Source organism: Uloborus diversus, chromosome 8 (assembly GCF_026930045.1).
Source record: "Uloborus diversus isolate 005 chromosome 8, Udiv.v.3.1, whole genome shotgun sequence".
NCBI classification, from domain to species: Eukaryota; Metazoa; Arthropoda; class Arachnida; order Araneae; family Uloboridae; genus Uloborus; species Uloborus diversus.
Genome location: NC_072738.1, coordinates 79,137,437 through 79,160,048, shown reverse-complemented (window position 1 = coordinate 79,160,048; position 22,612 = coordinate 79,137,437). Strand labels below are relative to the sequence as shown.

General features: G+C 32.0%; 1 protein-coding gene across 1 annotated transcript in view; it reads left to right on the top strand.

Annotated features, from left to right (window-relative positions):
- Positions 1-22,612, top strand: part of LOC129227619 (U3 small nucleolar RNA-associated protein 4 homolog) — a 76,526-nt gene that overhangs the window by 35,799 nt on the left and 18,115 nt on the right. Inside the window, exons 7-11 of the mRNA XM_054862206.1 lie at positions 3,229-3,304; positions 4,397-4,444; positions 11,023-11,179; positions 18,170-18,240; positions 19,959-20,058. Coding sequence (XP_054718181.1) covers positions 3,229-3,304; positions 4,397-4,444; positions 11,023-11,179; positions 18,170-18,240; positions 19,959-20,058 — 452 coding nt within the window. The remainder of the gene's footprint in view (positions 1-3,228; positions 3,305-4,396; positions 4,445-11,022; positions 11,180-18,169; positions 18,241-19,958; positions 20,059-22,612) is intronic.

Sequence of the window (22,612 nt, the reverse complement as noted above, 5' to 3'; positions counted from 1 at the left end):
TTCTAACATTTGGCTCCCATATCTTTAATACTGTCCTTTCCCCATTCCCCCCCCCTCTTTTCCCATTCATTTTTATCTATCTTCCTTTGTTTATTTTTACCTTTTTGTCTTGATTGACACCCTCCCCCCCATTTTCTTCTATTTATCTTTATTTTTCCTTTTTTCGAATATTTTTTGTTTCTGTTTATTTTATTTCATGGTTTTCCATTCAGCTTTCCTTTCTAGCGGTTCACGATTACTGACAATTTCTTTTCTTTTTGTTTAAACTTCGGCTTAATCTTTGTCCAATTGAATTCTTTCTATCTGGGTTCGTACCTAAGAGAATGCTCTTGGCCTTTGCTTGCATTCCTATTGGTTCCGGATCAGTTTATAACTTTGTCATTGGTTAATCCGCTGTTTTTATCTTTTAAGCTGCATGCTTATCTGCTCTTGGCTTTTGTCGGATGTCTTTTCATCCATAAGCTCATTATATTTTGCATTGAAAAAGGCGTTCCCTGTAACGCCGAAACACGTGTCTGCTGTAATTTACAAATTTGTGCTTCTGCTTACGTTGTTTTGTCTTACTTCACCGATCTTAAGTCTCTTACAAACCCTTTCTGTCTTAACTTGACCAAATATGGCCTAAAATAGATTTTTTTTTTGCGATTTCTAGCAGTTTACAGTCCCCCATGTCTTAAGTCCCTAAAGATGGCTTCTAAGTGTATTCTGTCCTCAAACCCTGACCTTTCTCCTTGTGACATTAAAGATGGTTTAGAGGAATTTTTAGAACTTAAATTTCAAACACTTTGCGGAGGAGGGCCCTAAAACCCATTTTCTATTACCATGACTACCAAAGATAATCTGAACTAGAGTCGTTAGAGAGGTCCTACATCATCCCTCTCACCTAACATCTTCCAAAAGAGACTAAATTTGCGTTTCTCAAACGTCAGTTTCAAAGAATTTTCGGAAAAGTTTGCCCAGATCCCCCCTTTCTATCAACGTAATCACAGAAAGCTTAAATTTTCGTTTTCAGACGGACAGAACCTCCGGTGTTATCAAATAATGCCTAAAGTTCGCTTTTGGGACTTCAATTTCTGAAAATTTCAGGAGAAGAACCAACTGGCTTATGTAACTTTAATCGATGTTAGGGCATCCCCCTAACGTCGCCAAATAATGTGTTTATAAAACTACTGCTGTACTACAGCGCCGAGGAATTTCCGGAGGAAATCCGCTAGTTCTCCTACCGTTGCCAAAGACATCCTAAATTTGCGTCTTAGACTTTAATTTGGACAACTTTTGATAAAAGATGAGCTTATCTCCTTGTCTCTCGTAACGTCAACAAAGATATCCCAAAATTGCGTGTTAAAACTTCAGTTTCGGAAAAATTTTGGGAAGAACTGCGATACTTCCTAACCTAAGGTCCCAAAAAATAGCCTCAAATTGACTTCAACTTTAATAGAATTTCATAATGGAACCCTAACATTACTTTCCCCTAAAAGTTTCAAAAAAGTTCCTACAAGTGCAATTTCTTAAGTCAAGTCAAGTTTGAACGTTTCTCCTTGGACCTTGAGTAACCTCGACTCTCTTTTCCTCGCAACCTAACACAACCAAAGATTAATCATTTTTTTCCTACGATAATTTCGAAAATTTTCTGGGGTATCTCAGCCCCCCTCCCAATACCCCGATGACACACTAAAATACGATCTTACGACTAGTAATTCTTGGTATCTATAACTTTTTTCAAAGATATAAAGTGTACCCAAAGACTAATATTTTCTACAAAACGCTTTTACTTTTTATAAATTCATTCTTCTGTGGTTTTTTTTTTTTTTTTTTAATTAGAACTTGATACAGAAATAAGAAAGAAGATGGTCAGACGTTAAGTATTAGTAAAAACGCTCTAGAGGGGCGGCATTGCACACGGGCAACTGACATCCTAGGATCGGCCCTGAGCGTTGGAAAAAAAATAGCAATCAAATCAAGTTTTTAATTCTAGGAAAAATTGAAAAGTTTTGTAATGAATTTAGAAATAACCATCCTAAAAAGGAAAAATAATGAATCATAATTATTTTAACAATTGGCAATTCCATAGTCGTTCTTTTTAAATCATCAATACATAGTTAGATCGTTTTTACACTTTTTTTCTTCTAATTGCTGCTTTGATTCTAAACTAATACCAGTAAAATTATAACTATCAGCGTAATTTTGTTTATTCATTAAGTTTTTGTTTTTTGACAAACTGCTCTTTTTAAGCTATCTACGACCTAGCGTAAGTTCGAGAAACCTAAATTTGGCGATTCCGCAACATAGTGGATATATGATCAAACCGAAATTTAATAGTTCAGATGGAACGAGAATGTGATTAGAAAAAAAGTTAGTGCTGTCATACAAATTTAATTAGTAAAAGTATTTTTTCAAAGAATCTTCTTTTAAAATGTTTCTCATTTTTTTTATTCTGAAATAAACAGGAAAATATGAAACCAAAAATCTATTTGAATACCATTTTATTTATTTTTTTTCTTCAAAAATTTACTGTAAAGATTATTTTCACGTCTTCATAAGTAGCTGTGGTTAAATATACAACATTTTCTCTTTCATTGAAATCCTAAGTTAAAATGTTCCAAAGAATTTTCTTTTGTGATATTTTCTACACAAGAATTTTAGTCATTTTTTAGAAAAATTTATAAAACATTAGCAAGAAAAACTGAAATGCTGAACTTAGTTTCAAAAATGTACATCAATTTAAAACGGCACAAAATATATCATAAAAGATTAATAGAGCATAAAACAAAATATCTTTCATTGAATCTTTTTTTAAGGGTATTGTGCTTAAAACGCTGGAACTTTCACTATGGCTTCAAAGCGCGGTGTATACCTCTAAAAAACCTATCTTTTGAAGCCACGATAAATGGCTCTAAAACGCGGTGTGTGGTTAGAGACCGCTTTTTGAAGCCAGTGGCTTCAAAACGCGGCGAACGTCTCTAAAATACCGACGTATTGAAGCCAACGTTGTGAAGCCAAAAATTGGCTTTGAAACGCGGTGAACTCAATTGTATATACATATAGGAGGGAGACAAAAGAGTGCAATTTTTTCCTAATGGCTATTCAGTCCTTCCTTATAACTTCCAAAACTGAAATACCAACTTTAAGTATGCAATGTTTTTGGAAACTGATCAAGTATTTACATTGTTTCAACATAAAGTAACATTTGGTTTATTTGCTTATTTAATAATAATTTTATTATTATAGTGATTTTACAATTATAAGTGGTGATTCTTGTGGCAAAACTTCTTTTTGGGATGGTAATTCATGCACCCTTCTATCAGTAAGTAGTTTTATTGCTTTCTTTTATCATCATGTTTTTCTTTCTTGAATGTACTTGTTTTACACATTTTGAAAACTTTTAGCGGATGCACTTTTTTGGTGCACCAGTCGCCTATGTTCCATTTTTTGTGCAAAAAGTTTCATTTTTTGAATCTCATTTTTTGTAATGGGTTAGCTTTCTGCTATCAGGATTCTTGTAAAAAGTTAGTTTCTGCTACTACTATTTTCATCATTTCGCATTTTGAAATGAATTTGTTGTTTGCATTTTGAATGAATATCAATAAAATTTTGCTCTCTTATTTCTAGTAGTATAATCTTGTAGTTTAAACTGTTTCCACCACGCTCATATTTTTCGCAAAATGTGAAGATGCTGTCTGAAATACGAAAATGATGCAAATCATTTTTGCTTTTTTGCTCAAGTAAAAAACTAAACAGATAAATAGCGCACAACCCGACAGAGGAAGTTTGCATGGCAATCTTATAAAACTTAGCTAAGATGTTTAAATTACTATGAAGTTCAATAGCACTTATTCTTGCTCTTAATGGGCATTATGTCACACTCCCCCCCCCCCCTCAGTAATGCATGTATTGAGGGGAGGAGACAGGTTTACTTTTAAAAATTAAGCTTGTGTTTTCTCAATAGTAAGTAAGTGCTATTCTAAATTTGTTCATTTTAAAAACAGAAATAGCTGCTGTGGATTTAATTCTTTAAAGGTGTCATGGCTGAATCTTAAATTTAGTTTTCAAGTGGAGATGAAACACATTAAGGCATTTAGAAAAATATGTGAACATTCATTTTTTACATTTTAGCATTTTGTTCCTATTTAGAAAAAAAAAAAAAAGCTTTGTTTGCTAAAGATTTTTAAACTCGGCTTAAATGCTGTTTCACAATAATTAATTGACTCTTCTGAACTGATTCTATATTATTCTATAAATCATATGCCAACTTCAAGTAGTGAATTTTTACATTGTTTGATTTGCAAAATGATTTATGACAGTATTTTAATCATATTTAAACATTTCAAATTATAGTAAAAAATATTTTTAATTTGATCAGTTTATGTTCTATTCTCAAAATACTTATTTTTTCCAGTCTTTCAATGTTCATTCCGGTGATGTTTTAACCTTCTGTTTGAATAAAGTAAGTACATTTTTGATTTGTTTTTTATATCATGATTAAAAGACTTGTTTTTGTATTAGTTGGTTTATATATGGCAGGGCTCCCCCCTAGGAGCAAGGGTGCACCCCCTCAACATTGCAATGACCCCCCCAAAAGCAAGAGCCCCCCTCAAAAAATAAGTACCCCTCAAAACACCTCCTAAAAATTTCAATGACGCAGTCTGCCCCATGACTCCCCCCCCCCCCTTGTGGGCAGAGATGTAGGGGGAAGGAGGGTCCCTTAGTCCAGACCCCCTCCATTAAAATTCAGAATTAGATTATGATGAAAGTAAAAGTTATTTTCCTATATTTATAAGAAGGTCTTCATCATCTTATGAATATTGTGTTTGTGTGACAGTTTAAGTGAAAATAAAATTAAGATCTGACTGCTCCAATTTAGATTAAGTATAAAATTTGGCTTTGTAGCCAGGGGCATCCGAAACCTAAATGGAGGGGAGGGGGTCTCAATTTACTGAATGAAACTGAATTTAATTGATGGGGGGGGGGGGGAAGTTGATGCATAGAAACCTACATCTGATGAGAAGTGACGATAGGCATCGTTAGAAAAAGATTTTGAAAGTAATTGCAATAATGCTGGCTCCAAATTTTCCGAATGTCCAATCAAAGTTTTCTGAATTTTAAAATTTTTAAGCGGTTACAGTGACCTTCCATCTGGATGCCCTTGTTTTTAAGTTGGTCACCCCCTTAAAAACTTTTTTCTACACCTCTGCCCCTCCTTCCGAATGAAACCCAACTTGAGTTTAAGAGTTCAAAAAAAAAAAAAAAAAAAATCTTAAATTATGTTTGATAAATAAAATTGCATCGAAAATAAAGCAGGAGGTGACGGTTACATACACCTCTAAGACATATTTTAAGTGAAATACATTCATAATTAATATTTGCCTTTTAGTTTCAAACTTCATGTTTACATAAAACATTAAGAGTTCTTTTTCTTTATGGAAAGGGCGGGGAGGGAAGGGAGCAACACAAAATACCAGACAACTCTCAATATAGAGCTCATTCTAAGCAAGGTAAGTCAGTGTGAAGCCCTCGATCCGTCTCTTAAGTGGCGACATGCTCATTGAAAAGTATCTTTTTATCAACGAATGTTTACAGATTTTTAGTCGTAACTTATATAACTGATAATATACGTACAAAAATGTTGAATTTTACCTTACTAAAATATTTTTTTTATTATTAAACAGAATATTAGTAAAAAGGTGCTTTGAAGAAATTTTCGACCATTTTTAAGTAATTTCTTTCCCCCCCCCCCCCCCATATAGACCTTCTGAGTTACAAATTACTTGAAGTGTTTTATTATTAGGAAGTTATTGTAGTAGAACCAGGGGCGGATACAGAAAAAACTCTCGGAGGGGACCCGGGAAATTGAATAGCACCTCCTCCTTCCCCCTGCCACATACGATGTTTCATAACAAAGTTTTCATTACTTTAGTTTAAAATGTCTTTTTTAAAATTTTTTTAGGATCCCTTAAACTAATGATCCACTTCTTAGTACATACATATTATGTACCAATATACTTTGAATGTGGACATAAAATATCTTTAACGTTTCAAGCCAATTAAATACTAAACCATAATAATGTTGTCGAAATGCTATACAATTAGCGGTTTTAATTTTAGGAACAATGTTGTAATATTTATAACACAAGGGCAAGGTTTTTCAAAAAAAAAAAAAAAATATATATATATATATCAATACCTCATTTGAGGTTTTAATATTATTTTATAGTATTTTAACTATAAAATATTATTTAATTAAGAAAATCATAGCTAGTGAACATATAGGTTTTGCAGAAAAATTCAGGACAATTTCTGTGTGGATTTCAAAGCAGTTGCTGATTGTTCTTGAAGCCATGATACAGTTGAGATAACATATTCATATTACATGCCGCCTCCATTAATATCATGGTTTTCTCAAGAAACTACGATATGATTTCTTTCATTTTGCATTTTTTATAAGCTGAAAAAGAAAAAGCTATTATTTTGCAAATAGCTTCCTGGATCAAAATAATTCTTTTAGGTATATTTTTTGAAGAATGCTAGTTATTGATTCTATCAAAGAAAAATTAATGGACCAATCGCAATGTTACGTTCCCTTGAATTCAAAACCAGGGAGTTATATGTATAAATGTATTCTGCCACTCTAGGACTCCAGTATGACTTCTTTAGGAAACAAAAATGCTATTATCCAAAACCTGCTCTATGTGTGTTTTATGTGCTGTTTAATTAACTATATAAAAAAAATGCAATGGAGAAGTCAGTTAAAAAATAGTGAATAAAATAGTTAAATAAATTCATCCTTTTGGGGGGCACGGGCCTCCTGCCCCCCCCCCTTAAATCCACTACTGAGTAGAACAGTAGTGAGCTAAATTAATTAGGTCATAAATTATTTGTGGGCAACAGTTTGAACTTATTAATGCAAAGCAGTATTATTTATATTACTAATGTGTGTAGTTTTCTTATGAAAATTTTTTCACTTCTAAAAAATTGCAAAATTTCTTTTTGTTTTAACTAATAAGGTTTTATTTTTAGCAGGACTCTTCCATGTTTTTTTTTGTTTTTGTTTTTGTTTTTTTACATTTTACCAACACTTTCTTATTTCTCATGAAAATTTTACATTGAAAAAAGGCCTTTCATTTAAACCTGATTTTTAAGGATACTACTAGTTCTTAAAAATTCAACGAACTGATAATAAAATGTAACCAGTTTTAAATCAATATTAAAAAAATAATATATTGAATTATATGATACCAATAGGAATTCAAATAAAAGAGTGCAGATTACATCTGTGACAAACTTACAAACAGTAATAATGAATTTATAAATTAACAGATACTGGGATAAATCATATATATATATATATTTTATAAAAAAGGTTTTCACATCAAAATAAAAATTAAACGAAAACAAATTTTTTCCGGACAAAAAAAAAAAGAAAAGAAAAGAAAAAAAGAACCTTTTACTTAATTATATAACTTGACTTGAGTTACATGTTACTATAATCTCAAAGAAGCTTAATTTTTTTTAATGTTACTATAATCTCAAAGTTACATGTTACTATAATCTCAAAGAAGCTTAATTTTTTTTAATGAATAACTTTTCATACTTTTAATATCTTAATTTTTATGCACAAAATAGATAAATAATTAACTTGGCAACACACTGAAACTCATGGCTATGACACAATTAAAAGCAAAACGACATGTTCTTAAAATAATTTTGCTACAGTTATTGAGACATTTTAAAACTAACTAAACAATAGAAAATTTACATTAAAAATAGATAAAATAATTAGTATATTTAAATTTTGACGGTTTGGTTATCTTAAATTCAGAAAAATCAGTTTTAAAAACAGGGCAAATATATTACTACTGCTAGCAATTTATTAGGTGCCGTTACATAGTTGAGCTTTACAATATTTGAAGGAACTATTTATGATGATTTAAGTGAATGTCCTAATTATCCCATGAAAATTAACAAACCATCAGACAGTTTCAAGAAAAGTAAAAAATATTACAATTTCAACAAAAGTTTCAAAAAGTTATCTGAAATTGCATAGCAGTATTGATGAAAACATTTAAAATACATAAATAATCTTTCAATGTATTTCGATATAGTAATTTTGAACTGTTCGAACATCTTAATGCACTACACCAAGGCATCTTCACATTAAAGATAGCGTTTAATGAAAAATACGAATAGCAAAGAGAAAATATCTAGTATTCCGCACAGTGAAATCACACAGGCAGCGACACAAAATGGCGGACTGAACCCACCTGACTTCCCGCCTCCAATCGCAGTCGAAAGCGGCGCGCAGTGCATGGATCAAAGTGTGTCGCTTTAAGTCAGTGAAACCTGATCGACACATTATAAGGACTCCTAGAAAATCACCCGCACTAGTGTGACAGGTTAAAACTGTGTCTTTATTAAAAAGATTACCCATAAAATCTGATGTGTTCAAATAGATATATATGAGAGAAGTGTTTCACATTAATTGAAAAAAATATTAAACTAAACAAATGTTTCCCTATAGATTATATTTTTAAAATTTATGTATTGTAAAAATAGTTCTTGGCTATATTTTGATAATTGAGATTTTGGACTTGGTTGACAAAAAATATATACCATAATGGGGTAGGCTGTAAATATAATCTTAATTGTTACGTGTATGGGTGCAAATTGGCCCTAATAACCATATCTTTATTACAACAAACTAATTTCTTTTCTTTTTTTCATCATTTCTTTTTTATAAAAAAAGAAAAGAAATCATTTATTTTTATCATTTCTTTTTTATGGATATACTTCGATTACCTAATCTGGAAAATCACCAATCATAATATGATGGATGATGAGTTTCTACTTCATTCATAGTGTCACATGACTGTACTTATTTGTTAAACCCCAGTTGACTTCTACTTAGCTCATATTATGTAATTGATTCATAATTGTTTAGGTTGACTTTAAATTCAAACAAAACACTTAGCAGAATAAAACATGCATCTTGCTTTGATATATTGGTCTCGGCTGAAAATGGACCACCAAGTTTTCTCTTCTCAATTCCTGACCAGCAAACTAGTTCATTGATTGGATGTAGTGCAGCCTTTTCAAAACAAAGCACTTCTCTACTTGTCAAATATTGACAAAAACTACCTTCAAATGATGTGTAAAATTACTGAATTTTAAGTGCTCCAACGACGAGTAATGCTGTCTCGCATGCTATGGTGCGAGTTCATTGTTGGTGACTTCAGAAAGTTACTCGATCACAGATTTTGGCTATTAAATGTACAATGGGTAAAAGCAGGGTTGATAAAAATCACTTTTTTTAAAGAAAAATATATAAAAAATCAGATTTTTTTTTATTTCAATAGATTTATTGAAATTTAAATGTAACATTTTTGTTTTTTTTTTTTTTTTTTTGATCCTAAAAAATTAAACTGTTCGAGTTAGATGCCTAAACCAGATAATTATTTTTTACATGTAATGAAAAATATGTATCACTAAATTTGACCAGATTGGATCATTTTAACCACATATGGAAACCATTAACTGCTGGTGCATATCTGAGTGTTTCAAAAACTTGTTACCATATAAAAGTCCCATATTCAGACAGGTCTATTTCCCAGACATTTTTAAACAAAATCAAAATAAACAACACCTTTCCCTTTTCTAAAATAAAAACAAAAATAATAAATTAAATTTTGAAATAATATAGAATTATATTCACTGTGGAAAAAAGGGAATAAAAATAACATAGAGCATTGAATTATTTCCCTCAAACAATTAATGTTTTTTTTTTTTTTTTTTTTTTTGATAAAAAGAAATGCATGATTAAAAAAAAGGGGAGGGGGGGAAACACCTGTGTTTTGACTTATAAACCTTTAATAAAATTCATTAAAGACTGAAAAGCAGACTTTTTTTTTTTTTTTTTTTGCCTTATTAATATGTGAACATATTCCATTTCACTGTTTTGATTTAATGTAAGTTGAAGAGGATTGTATGATATATTTATTTTTAAATGAATAATTAAAAAGCTTAAGTCCTAACAGATAAATATCCAATCTAATTTATTGCGCTTAATTTCATTGAAAATGAATAGCTAGTTTCATATAGACTTTGCAAGTTTTTTTTTTCTTTTTATTTTTATTACTATTATAAATTTTTCATTTTTCTTAAGTTTCAATTTACTTCTTTTAACGAGTAATGCTGTGTCACATGCTGTGGTGTGAGTTTCATTCTTAGTGACATCAGAATGTTACTCGATCACAGATTTTGACTATTAAATGTACAGTAGGGAAAAGCAGGGTTGATAAAAATCACTTTTTTAAAAGAAAAATATATACAATATGAACAATATGAATCATTCTTTTTTATTTTGGTAAGATGGCTTATTGTTACTATTTGTTTGTTTATAATTTATTTCTGGTAAAAATATTCTGAACTTCATACCCAAGAAATTCGTTCTTCTTTCATTCTGCTAATCTTTAAAAATCATAATTTAAATCAATGATTTTTTTTAAATCCACTGATTTAAATCACAATTTAAATCAGGTTGATTTAAATGGGGAAACCGTGGGGAAAAGAAATTTGAATAAGAAATCATAGGTTCAAATTTTTACCACTAGCTGAGTAAGGGATGCATTTAAAAAGAAGAGCTATAATCATCATTTTATCACGAAAGTTATTCAATGCTTTTTACATGTTCAAAGTCTTTTCACATGTTCAAAGCATGTAATAGTAAGCAGTCAACAGTAGTGCAATAGGTCTTGATTAATTGCAGCAACTTGGTGCTGAGAATTGCAATTGATTATAAAGCGAATAAGCACTTATCTGGCAGAAAAAGATTTGAGCTTGTATTTTTTCTTATTCTTTCCCCCTTGGACTGTAAAACATGCACCATATTTCAATAATGTATGCTTATTAGAACAAGCTCTACATAGATGTAAAGAGGGTGACTTTAAGTAGAACCATCCTGTATTTAGAAATCTTTTTGTATTGATTTTTTTCCCCATTCATTTTGTAATATTTTTTAATTTCTTATAGGAAGAAGACACTCTGTACTGCAGTGGAGTAGATTCTACTATTGTTAAATATATGAAATGTGAAACATTAGGAAAATGGATGAAATCAATTCAAATTTATGTACATACTCATGATGTACAGGCCCTTCAATTAGTTGGAGATTATCTTGTATCAGGAGGTAATAATGGAACATTTGCATTAAGTAAAAAAAATCATTAGTTTTTTGGTACTATGTATCTTTCCGAAATTATGTTTGCAAAACAGAAAGAAGAAATAAATGTAACACTATTATTTTCAGACATATTGCAAAATTTATAACATTATAATTGTGTGACTCAGTATTGATTGCACTCAGCAGAAGAGTCAACAGAGTAGCGACCAAACTTAGAAAAGTCGGAGAATTTTTTTTCTCAAGGAAATACCAAGAGCAGACCCGGATCTAGGTACTCACTGACCCTAAAAGGCGGGGGGGGGGGGGGGGGGGGAGATATGGGAACTAAGGGACACACAGCGCTTATTGCTATAGGAATCCAGTACAGTTGTGATGTGTTTTTGCTGAGGGTTAAAAAATTTATAGATCCGGGCCTAATCTGGAGATTTTGAAAGAATAGCATAAGTTCCGGATAATGGATAAAATAAAAAAAAGTATATTATTTTTAATGAGCAAGAGAATGCTCAAGACTAATAATCTCTAAATGCAATAACCTAATTAAATGTATGACTAGAAATGCATGATTAAAAAATAGTTGAAGACAACTTAAAAATAAAAACCAAATTTATTTGGTCATTTAGTAAAGTTAGTTAAATAAAATTAAAAACATTTGAAACAACGCGAACTAGAGCTGAGCTATATCAATCTATTATCTATTTATTAAAAAGAACCCGCATCGTTGCATAAAAGCAAACGGGAGCTCGAGTCAACCTGCCAGAGAGAAAACACCGAAGAAGTCACCTTTCCACTCGAAACATTTCCTTTTATCGTAAGTGAACTCATTTGCATGCGGACGCCAAATCACTTGATACACGCCAGCATAGCACCTGGCCAATGAGCATCAGGCACATAGAAACATAGCCTAATAATTTTAATAAACCATCCCAATGCTTTATACCGGGGTTATTTTGGAATTGGCTAAAAATGTTTGTAGCGTAACTAATGTCTGGTCTTGTTCTGTTTGCTAGAAACGAAAGACAACCTAACAAATTCCTGTACGGTATTTTTGACATATCTTGTACCTCTTGATCGTTATTTGGACAATCTAGTTTAGTGTATATAATACCTTTACTTATCGGCAATGAGGAGATAGGGATATTGAATTTCTCAAAACGTTCATAAATTTCTTCAATATAGCCAATTTGACTTAATGAAACACAATTCAAATCCTCCTCAAATTCCACGCCTAGTAATTTTTTAGTTTTACCTAAAATTTTTAGATCAAAGTATTTTTGTAACAAATCTAAAACAGTTTGTATATCATTTTGACTCTTTCCAAATAAAACAATGTCATCTACATACAAAAGTAAAATTACAGAAGATTTATAAATATAGACACAGTTACACCATTCAAATTTACAAAAACCTATTGAAATCAATTTTTCTTCTATTTCGTAAAACCACAATCGTCCACTTTGGTGGAGTCCGTAAATTGCTTTATTTAGTTTACAATATAAATTTTCCATCCCCTTTTCTACAAAACCAGGTGGTTGTTTCATATAAATTGGTTCTGAAATAGGTGCATAAAGGTAAGCATTTTTCACATCACATTGGATGTTTACCCAGTTTAATTTTACCACCAAAAGAGAAAAGAAAAATCTTATAATGCTGAAATTTACAACTGGCGAGTACGTAAGATCATAACTCTCATATTTCAATTGAGAACTCCCTAAAGCTACTAGGCGACTTTTGTATCTCAAAATTTCCCTATTTTCATTTCTTTTGACTGTAAAAACCCAGCGAGAACCAATTGGAGTAGAATCATGCGGTAATTCGACAAGATTCCACACTTTGCGATCTTGCATCACTTTTAATTCTTCCCGCATTGAACTTATCCAATTGTCTTTTTCTCGCGATTTAAGGGCTTGTTTGTAAGTGTTAGGAATAATGATTTGATGTCCTAGTCATGCTTGAGAAAATTCATTAATTACGTTGCTGTTTACGGAGTTATCAATCTCTCCTTCAGTAGTATTTTTACCTTTAAAGCAAAATATATCTGGCTGATAAACAATATTATTTTTTCTGCAATATTTCTTTACATCATAAATTGATCTCAATCGTTTGTTGGTTCCTTTTTCAAAATAATAGATATCGTTACGAGACCCATCGGGTCTTGGTACGACTTTTCTTTCCCATTTTGCTAATTTTAAACATTTATCACTTTCATCATCTGATGATTCAGTTTCCCCCCGATCTGATTCTTCTGTTTCTGAATGAACAGGTGGTAGTTCGGGAATTTTTAAGATTTCCTCATCAGGAATTTCATCTTCATCTGATTTTGGTACATTTAACCATTCTATGGTGCCCATCACGACTCCACTGCGTTTAGACTCAAATTCGTCTTTGAAAAATTTTCCCTCATTAAATCTGACATTTATGGTCTCTATAATTTTATCATTTTCTGGAATCCAGATTCGATACCCTTTTGTCCGAAATGCATACCCAATTAAAATCCCTTTTTGGGCTTTAAGACCAAGCTTTTGCCGACGTTGCTTCGGCACACCAACGTAGGCTACGCATCCAAATGGTTTCAAATGTCTGATTGAGGGTGATTTTCCCCCATATAGCTCAAAAGGAGTTAGTTTTTGATCTCTATGACATACGCGGTTCCAGGTGTACGTGAAATACAACATGGCTTCAGGCCAAAAGTTTTTACCTATACCACTCTCTTCTAAAATTACCCTAGTACCATCTGCCACAGTTCTGTTAAATACTTCAGCCGCCCCGTTTTGCTCAGGGGTATAACTATTAGTGAATTCATGTTTTATTCCTTCATTTTGACAAAATTTACTTAAAATTGTATTTGAAAATTCCCCTCCATTGTCAGTTCTTATTGCTTTCAGCTTTGTTCCCAGAAATCTCTCTGCCCTTTTAATATGATTAATGAGAATTTCTGCTGCCTGATTTTTATTTTTCAATGGGTACAATGACGTTCTACGGGAATAATCGTCAACAACTGAAAGAAAGTATCGTTCACCTCTTCTACCTTCAATACTCGATGGCCCCCAAATGTCACTATAAATTAATTCTAAAGGTTTCTTTGATCGAATTTCGTCCATTGGTTTGAAAGATACGCGTCTGAACTTTCCTAATTTACAATCTTCACAATTTACTTTATCATTTTTAAAAACTGGTAGACCCCTAGTACATTTATATTCAGCAGTTTTCTTTATATTATCGACATTTACATGAGCAAATCTTTTGTGCCATAATTCTAAGCTTTCAGTACTACTAGCTTCATAATTAACATTTTTATGTACATTTTCTGAAATTACCTTTGGGTTAACAAAATAAATGCCATTAGATAGTTTAGCTTTAAAAATTGTTTCACCATTATCTGATACAGTCACCAAACCTTTTCCCCCTTTAAAACATGCTCCCGCTTGGTCAAATCTGGGACCAGACAGTAAATTTCTTCGCAAATGCGGCGAATACATCACATTTACTAAATTAATGGTCTTAGGACCGAACTTTAACTTTATCTCTCCAACCCCCTCAATTGGAAAAACATGATTTTGGACTGCTACGGCCATCTTTCGATCATTTACAGGTTCATATTTATGGAAAAAGTTCTTATTATTTGCAAAATGATGGCTGGCCGCGGAATCAAATGCCCATGATGAAGGATTACAGTCTATCTCGTTAAAGTTCGCTTCCGAAATAAAAAATGTTTTGGAAGGGTACTCACACTTTTTCGGCGATGAGGAGCTGCCTCTTCTGGTGAACTGGTTCCTGTTTCTTCCTCTTGACCTCCTCTGGCCATAACTTGACTTCTTGGAGCTTGTGGATGGACTTCCTCCGCGGTTCCTCTCTGGAAAACTACAATCTTTGCGGATGTGGCCTGTACGTCCGCAATTATAACACGATTTTTTTTCTTTTGGAGCAACGTAGTTGGCGCTAATATTATCCTCGTCCTTCAGCTTTAATCTGCTCTCTTCAGAAATTAAGTCCTGTACTATCGCATCAAAAGAAAAATCCTCGGGTTTCTTTCTCAAAATTGATTGGCAAATGCTGTCATATTCCGATGGAAGATATCTCAAAACTTGAAAATTTAAGTATGACTCAGAAAAATTCTTGTCGATTCCCTTTATCCTGTCATAAATTCGACGAATTCTTGATGCGAAGAGATTAATGGATTCGCCTTGCTCAATTCGACAGTTTGTTAACTCGGTAAAAGTTCTCATATGCACACACCTGTTATCAGGATAAAAGTGTGCTTTTAGACATTCCCACGATTTTTCTGGCGACTCACAATGCTCTATTATTCTTTTGAATTCGCTGTCTACAAACAAATATATTAAAGATAATGCCGCTCGTTCTCTGGCCAAAAACTCACGAACGTCTCTCTCAGTAAATCCTGAATCTTTAGAGACTACTGGCACTGTTTCCTTACCAGTTACAATGTCCCAGGCGTTTTTCTCCATCAGGACAAATTTCATGTCTGCTGCCCATGACACATAATTTGTGCCATTTAATTTCTCAATAGTTATCTGGGGATTCGCCATTATTTCGACAGAAAGTCGGAAGACAATATCAATGAGCACTAATAATCTAATATTTATCATCAGTATGCTCTTGTCGAAAAAAAATCTTCTATACGGCCCCCCCATCGAAAATTATCACAGACGTCAAAAACATCATTTCCATCTCCAGTCCTACTGAAAATATAGGCTATCGAAAACAGAGTCCAGGTCGCCCATAACCTTTTAATGAGCAAGAGAATGCTCAAGACTAATAATCTCTAAATGCAATAACCTAATTAAATGTATGACTAGAAATGCATGATTAAAAAATAGTTGAAGACAACTTAAAAATAAAAACCAAATTTATTTGGTCATTTAGTAAAGTTAGTTAAATAAAATTAAAAACATTTGAAACAACGCGAACTAGAGCTGAGCTATATCAATCTATTATCTATTTATTAAAAAGAACCCGCATCGTTGCATAAAAGCAAACGGGAGCTCGAGTCAACCTGCCAGAGAGAAAACACCGAAGAAGTCACCTTTCTACTCGAAACATTTCCTTTTATCGTAAGTGAACTCATTTGCATGCGGACGCCAAATCACTTGATACACGCCAGCATAGCACCTGGCCAATGAGCATCAGGCACGTGCCGATCTGTTACGATGCATCACCGATTACGTGAAGGTCGTGATGTCATAGATCGGCGACTGCACGTGCGAGATACGTCATCAGGCGTCCGCATTAGAAGAAAGAAAAACATCGTTGATAATTTCTCAATGATTAGGCAAGTGACTGATATTATGGTGGGATAAGTGGTGAGATGAATTCGTTAATTATTATATAAGGGGCGCTAGGCCAACAATTTTCTCTTTACAACATTAAGAACCATAATTTCCTGCACATTATCTGGCAAATTTCTGGCCTTTGTGATTGGTAGCAATTTTATTGTTGCGAACAATAGGAGAGACCAACAGTTCAACATTTTTATCTCTTGCAAGATTCTAATAGTTAACAAATAAAGCACTTGAACTGATTTCAGTACATAAGCAACACTTTAAAAGGATTTACAATTTTCCCTTTCAGTTTTGCTTTTTTGACTAAATGCTTATTTTCTGCAGAGGCAATTGATGAGGGCACAATTTTATTTTAAGTGGAGAATTTTAATGTTGTTATTATTCTAATTAGAATTCAGGCATGTTCTGCCCAGACAATAAATTACACCAATCTAGTATCCATAAGACTCAACTTTGAAATGCCACAAAGATGGCTAAACTTAGCTGCTATTCTGCCGTGGAGTGGTAAAACGCAGTATCTGCATTTTTTTTTTTCTTTTGTCATTTTTTTAATTTTAGCTTTATTGTACAAACTTGATTATTTGATTTTTGCTGAAACCAAAGCACAAAGTCAAATTCCAACATTTCCCTGTTGTTAGTATGGAATCTAAAACGCGTTCCTTCAAATATCTCAAAAATTCATTTCTGCAGATACTGTTCATTACCTTCCCATGACAGTATTATACCTGAGATCAAAGAATTTACGAGAAAGAAAGTAGAAGAAAGCCCTAGCATACTAGTTGAAATATTAAAATAGTTTAAGCAATTTTATTCGCTCCTTTTACACCGATTTGGATTCTTCCACAAATGATGTCACACTTTGAGTGATTGACTAAAACTGTGACAGTTTGTCACAAAGGAGAGGAGAGGGTAACAAGAAGAGTGACATCATGCATTGTTAATAAGAATATGTTTATGACAATAGTGTGACCACAGTAAGATAAAAATATAAAGTATCTGCGCACACAACTCAAAACTATCTGCAAGTATTTAAAAAAATAAACAGTGGGCAGGTAAACTTTTCAGTAATGCAATGCTTATTGTGCTTTCAGGCCTGTGTCCGTGAAAGCAAGGGATTAATTTCATTAATTTATCTACATATTTTCAAGATAACCATTGTTTAATATTGATATTAATTAAAAAAATTGAGCGAATTACATATTTGCAGCAAATGTATCTGCATAGTGACAAATGTATCCACGCACCGTGAGCGTCTACAATATCTAGCTGTGAATGTGACCAGGACTTAAATGTTTGGGAGGAAATTCTCAATGTTCAGAATAGAACTCTAAACTTTTCTGAATGAAACTACAAATTTTGCTGAATGGAACTATAAATTTTGCCAAATGATGATAATTTTGCGAAAAAAAAAAAACCCTCCAAAATTTGGCTGATTTGTCAGAAAAAATTTGCAGAATAAGAAAATTTTTGGAAGGTCACAGTGACCTCCTATCAGAGCGTTGCATAGCATGACAAGGGGAAGGAAGGGAGTAAGGTGAAATGTAACACTTTGTGACAAAGGGGGAGAGGATCAACTATGTTGAAAAAAGGTGTGACATCATTTATGAGGAGCCCCTGAATTTATTTTTAAAACTTCATACTGCTGTTGATTGTTGTAATTTTCTTACTAATATTTTTCTATTTTTTTACAACTTACCAGGTGATGATTGCAGTCTTGTCTTTTCAAAATATCCTCCCAAAACGACCATCAAGTATTTCCCCTTTTCTCAGGTAATATTCTTCTCTTGATAGCACTTTTTTGTTTTTTTGCTTTTCAAAAACTTCTGCTCTCTGGAGTAAAAAACATAGTTTCATTCCAGTGGCGGCTGGTGCCTTAAATTAGCGAGTGGGCCCTCTGTGTAAAGTTTTCACAATATTATTCATACGGATAAAATGAAGAGAACTATAGTTAGTATTGCTGAACAGCAAGATGTAGTCCTTTTGTAGTTTCTTTATTTCAAACTTCTCTTCAAATGTCAAAGTTGAAATTGGTGGTTTTAGTAAATAGTCTGCTTGATTATTTTTAAAAATTTCAAGGTAAACAATCTAAAGTTAAAGACACCCAACCTATGCAACTAGTAATAAACAACACACAACACTAATCAAACTACTATTACATTTTTTATACTAGCAACAATCAAGTTGATCACACAGTAGCATTAATTTCTATTTAGCCATTCTTCTTTATATCTATTTACGAAATTGGTAACGATATTTTTTCTGGAAACAAACAGTTTCCTTAATTGCCAATATATTCTTCTTTTTCAACATTAGAATTACCTTTAATTTTTATTGTTATCACATCACAGTACCTAGGGTCACATCACATTCATAATTCATTTTTTTTTTTTTTTTTTTTTGCATTTAAATAAAGTATGCAATTCTTTGAACTCTTTACATGCGGTTACTAATTAACCAGTAATTTTTTTAAGTCGATTAAAAGAATCAAAACACTTGAATATTTCAATTTTATAAAAAAATTATAAGGCTCTTTTGTTTTTACACATATTTCTGAAATCTTTTTTGCTAAATGATCATAACGATAATTTCTAAACAGCTGTGTGTTCGTTTGCTTATCCTATTAATTAAAAATATTTGTCGTTAATTATGTAAAAAGTCATAAAACTTCCATAGTAAATTTTGTTTAAGGATATAAAAAAGTCAACACTTTAATAATTTATTAAGTGCTTATCCAATGCACAATTTTGTTAAATATATTGTACTGACTGCAAAACATATTACTTTGAATCTTATTCTCAATATAAAAAAATCCTTAGCTATTCCAATAACATGGAAACACACACACTAAAAAAAAAAATTGAATTTTGAGATCTTGAGTTCAAATTATGCTTTTCTCAATTGCACATTGCGATAAGACCCTATTCATTGGGTTTCTTGTTTCTACTAATGGCTTTGATGGCAACCATAATTTGAATTCAAGACGTCAAAATTCAAATGAATGTCAGGGGCTGGATATAGGATGTTGTGTGCAGGATACTGTTTTTATGCAAAAAGGATTGTGTGAAGTTGGGATGGTTCATTTATAAATAATTCGATTCCGAAGCACATGGACACCTGCATTATAAGCATAGAAAAATAAAATCAAAGGATGGATGTCATTTAAATATCAAATGAAAACAAATAGCAATATGTGATTGCTCAAAAAGGAGTTTATTAAGAAAATGCACACCTAGCGTGAGTGACCTAAAGCAAAAATTTTTTAAATAATTAAGCTAGAGTGTTGAAACTACCATAAATTTTGAAACAGTCCGAAGTTTTTAAATAAACAAATCAATATTTTGGTCATTTTTGAAGTAATGTAGCCGCTATGCCTTTAAGGACTTGTACTTATAAATAGCCTCTGAGATTCTGTATCCATCCTCTAACATTATTTACTTAATAACATGTGCCAAAAATTGATCAAATTTTCTTTTTTTTGGCCTGCATAGAAATCTTTTTGCGAAGTTGCTGCAAAGGCACAATGTGCATTATTGAAATATGCAAACTATCTCGAAGTGTGGAGAATAGGTTCTTCAACTTCACCTATGGGTAATATTAAAATTTCAAATATTATTAAGTAATTAAAGATAGTGTGCTTTTTAAATCGTCTACCTTATTCCAGGAGAAAAAGGAAATGAAGACTAAAAATGGAAAATGCAGCAAGTGCCAAATAACAAATTTTACAGGGCATCAAAAATAAGATTCTAGGCGTGTTGTGCCACATTACTGCGTTTTCAATTTTTTTGCATTAGAACTTGGACCAACCAAGATAGTAGCTTTCAAAAACCTTCAATGGCACTTACTGCGTCCTCCACCGCACAGGCGCTAATACTTGCTCCACTGGTGGACCCTAATAACGTTATTTTAACTACTTTTAGGGAGATAGGCACATAAATTGTTTACCACAGTGAAATGCTTGGCAATTACTTCATTTTGACTGGAAAAAACAAACAAACAAACAAACAAAAAAAAAAAAAAAAATACTGCACTTAATGCATTTCCAATTTTAGTCTTCAAATATATTCAGATACATTTGTGTAAAAATACTTTTTTTTTTTTTCAATTGTATGTTCAAATTCCATTTTATTGAAAAAATAATTAAGAACATGGTAGCATTACAAATTGATGTTACATTGGGCTGAGCTGGCATGTGGAAATACATTTGTATTGTTTTTGTGTATGTCTTGTAATATTTTGATTACGTACAGATTTCAGTTATTCATATGAGAACACAATATTCTCTGAATAAGGTTTGATCTTGTTCTGTCGTCATGTCATAAACACGTAAAAACTTTTAACTTGTTATTGCTAAAAACTATTGCCATTGAAGGTAGGATAAAGAAATAAATATCTTTGTGCAACAAAGTAACCATAAAACAACAGTATAATCAAAACAGAAATATTTCAAGCAGTTTTTTTCCCCCTGCAATTTCTTGCAATATTTGTGTTTTAATTATGTTGTTTTATTGTTACATTGATGTGTACTTATTAGATTTTCATCCGACTAACAAAGAGACGGCATTAACTTGTTTTCCCAAATTTTTTTTAAACATGGTTTTTTATGTGTATCAAGGGCGTTGAATCTGATGACTGGGGAAATTTTTTTCGCTATTTTCCTATTTTCAAGATATATGATTGAAATATAGCATATCGTTGCCTCAGAGCAACAGTAAGATATCTTAGTATTATTTCTGGTACTAGATGCCTTACTGTTGCTCTGAGGCGACAATATAAGGGACCATTCATTAATTACCTAATAATGATTTTGGCAATTTTTGACTCCCCCCCCCCCCATGTAAGGGTCTGTAAGATTTTTCAACCCCATCCCCCTATTCTTATGCAAGGTTCCATTTCGTTTTTCAAAACAATAAAATGTTGTTAGAAAATGATCAGTTACACTAAAACTCCCAGTTTGGCATAAATCAAAAGATTTTTATTTTTCAACAGATAAACTAAATTATTTTATTACTGTCAACTACATATTACCATTACATTAAAATATCTAGTCTTTGCAATATTCTTTATCAGTAGTTAAAAGTAAGTTTTTAAATAATCTTAAACATAAATCAGTTAAACTATCTACAATCCAATAACACTTTTAAAATTTTGATCGACTAGTTTTTAACTAATTTCAAAGGAAATAAATTAGAACGGTTAAAACAAGATCAATTCAGATCATTTACACTGAATGTTTTTTCGACAATGTTTTCTTGCATATGACGCAATACTAATTAAAAATAAAGCATAGTGTGATTCTTTTTTTATATTTACACTATTCATTCTTTGTAAAACAAATAACAAACAGCTCATCCTAATACATTTTTCACCTTTCCACCCTTTCAAATGAAATAGGGTCCCTGCCAAACCACTGGACTGCATGAACTGTTGCATAAAATATCGATTTGGAAAATATTTCCTAACTTTGTCTCAAACACAAAATTTTCCACGATCTTTAATGATAACGAGAGGGGGAAAGGTTGTGAGGATTAGGGGTACTTCCAAAAATTTTTGAATTTGAACTCCCGTAAATACTATTTTTGGTCACCTTTAAAAGCGTTAGGGGAAGGGATGGGGTTAGAGATTTAATTTCTCCTAGAAATGCTTTGAAATTGAAGGGTTTTAAGTCTTAAGTTTTCCTCTTCTTTCTGGGTGAGCTTCTCACAATCCATCAATATCAATAATAAACATGCTGCAAGCAGGAAAAGGAGGAAACGTCCTTTTGGTCTTGATCTGATGAGGGGTCCCGGAGAAATTCAAGAAACTTTAAATTTCTTACGTTGTGACTGCGTAATCCAGCTTACATCACAGATGGAATACGTCAGAGGTCACGTGGTTTTAAAGTGTCTGATGTATTTTCACAGCAAAGGTTTTGCCTTCGTTTTTAACAATATTTAATTCTCGTGGCATATTTATGATTAATTTTCGCGCCTGTTAATTTTTAATTATAGGTGTTACTGATGTTTTTATTACTACGTAGCAAAGCAATAAATTAAATATATTTTGCTACTTTAATAGTTGAATCAACTACCTTAATATTTTTTTGAAAATATTTCAGTTTTTAAATATATTTAGTGTTCAATTCAAGGGGAATTGAATACAGAAC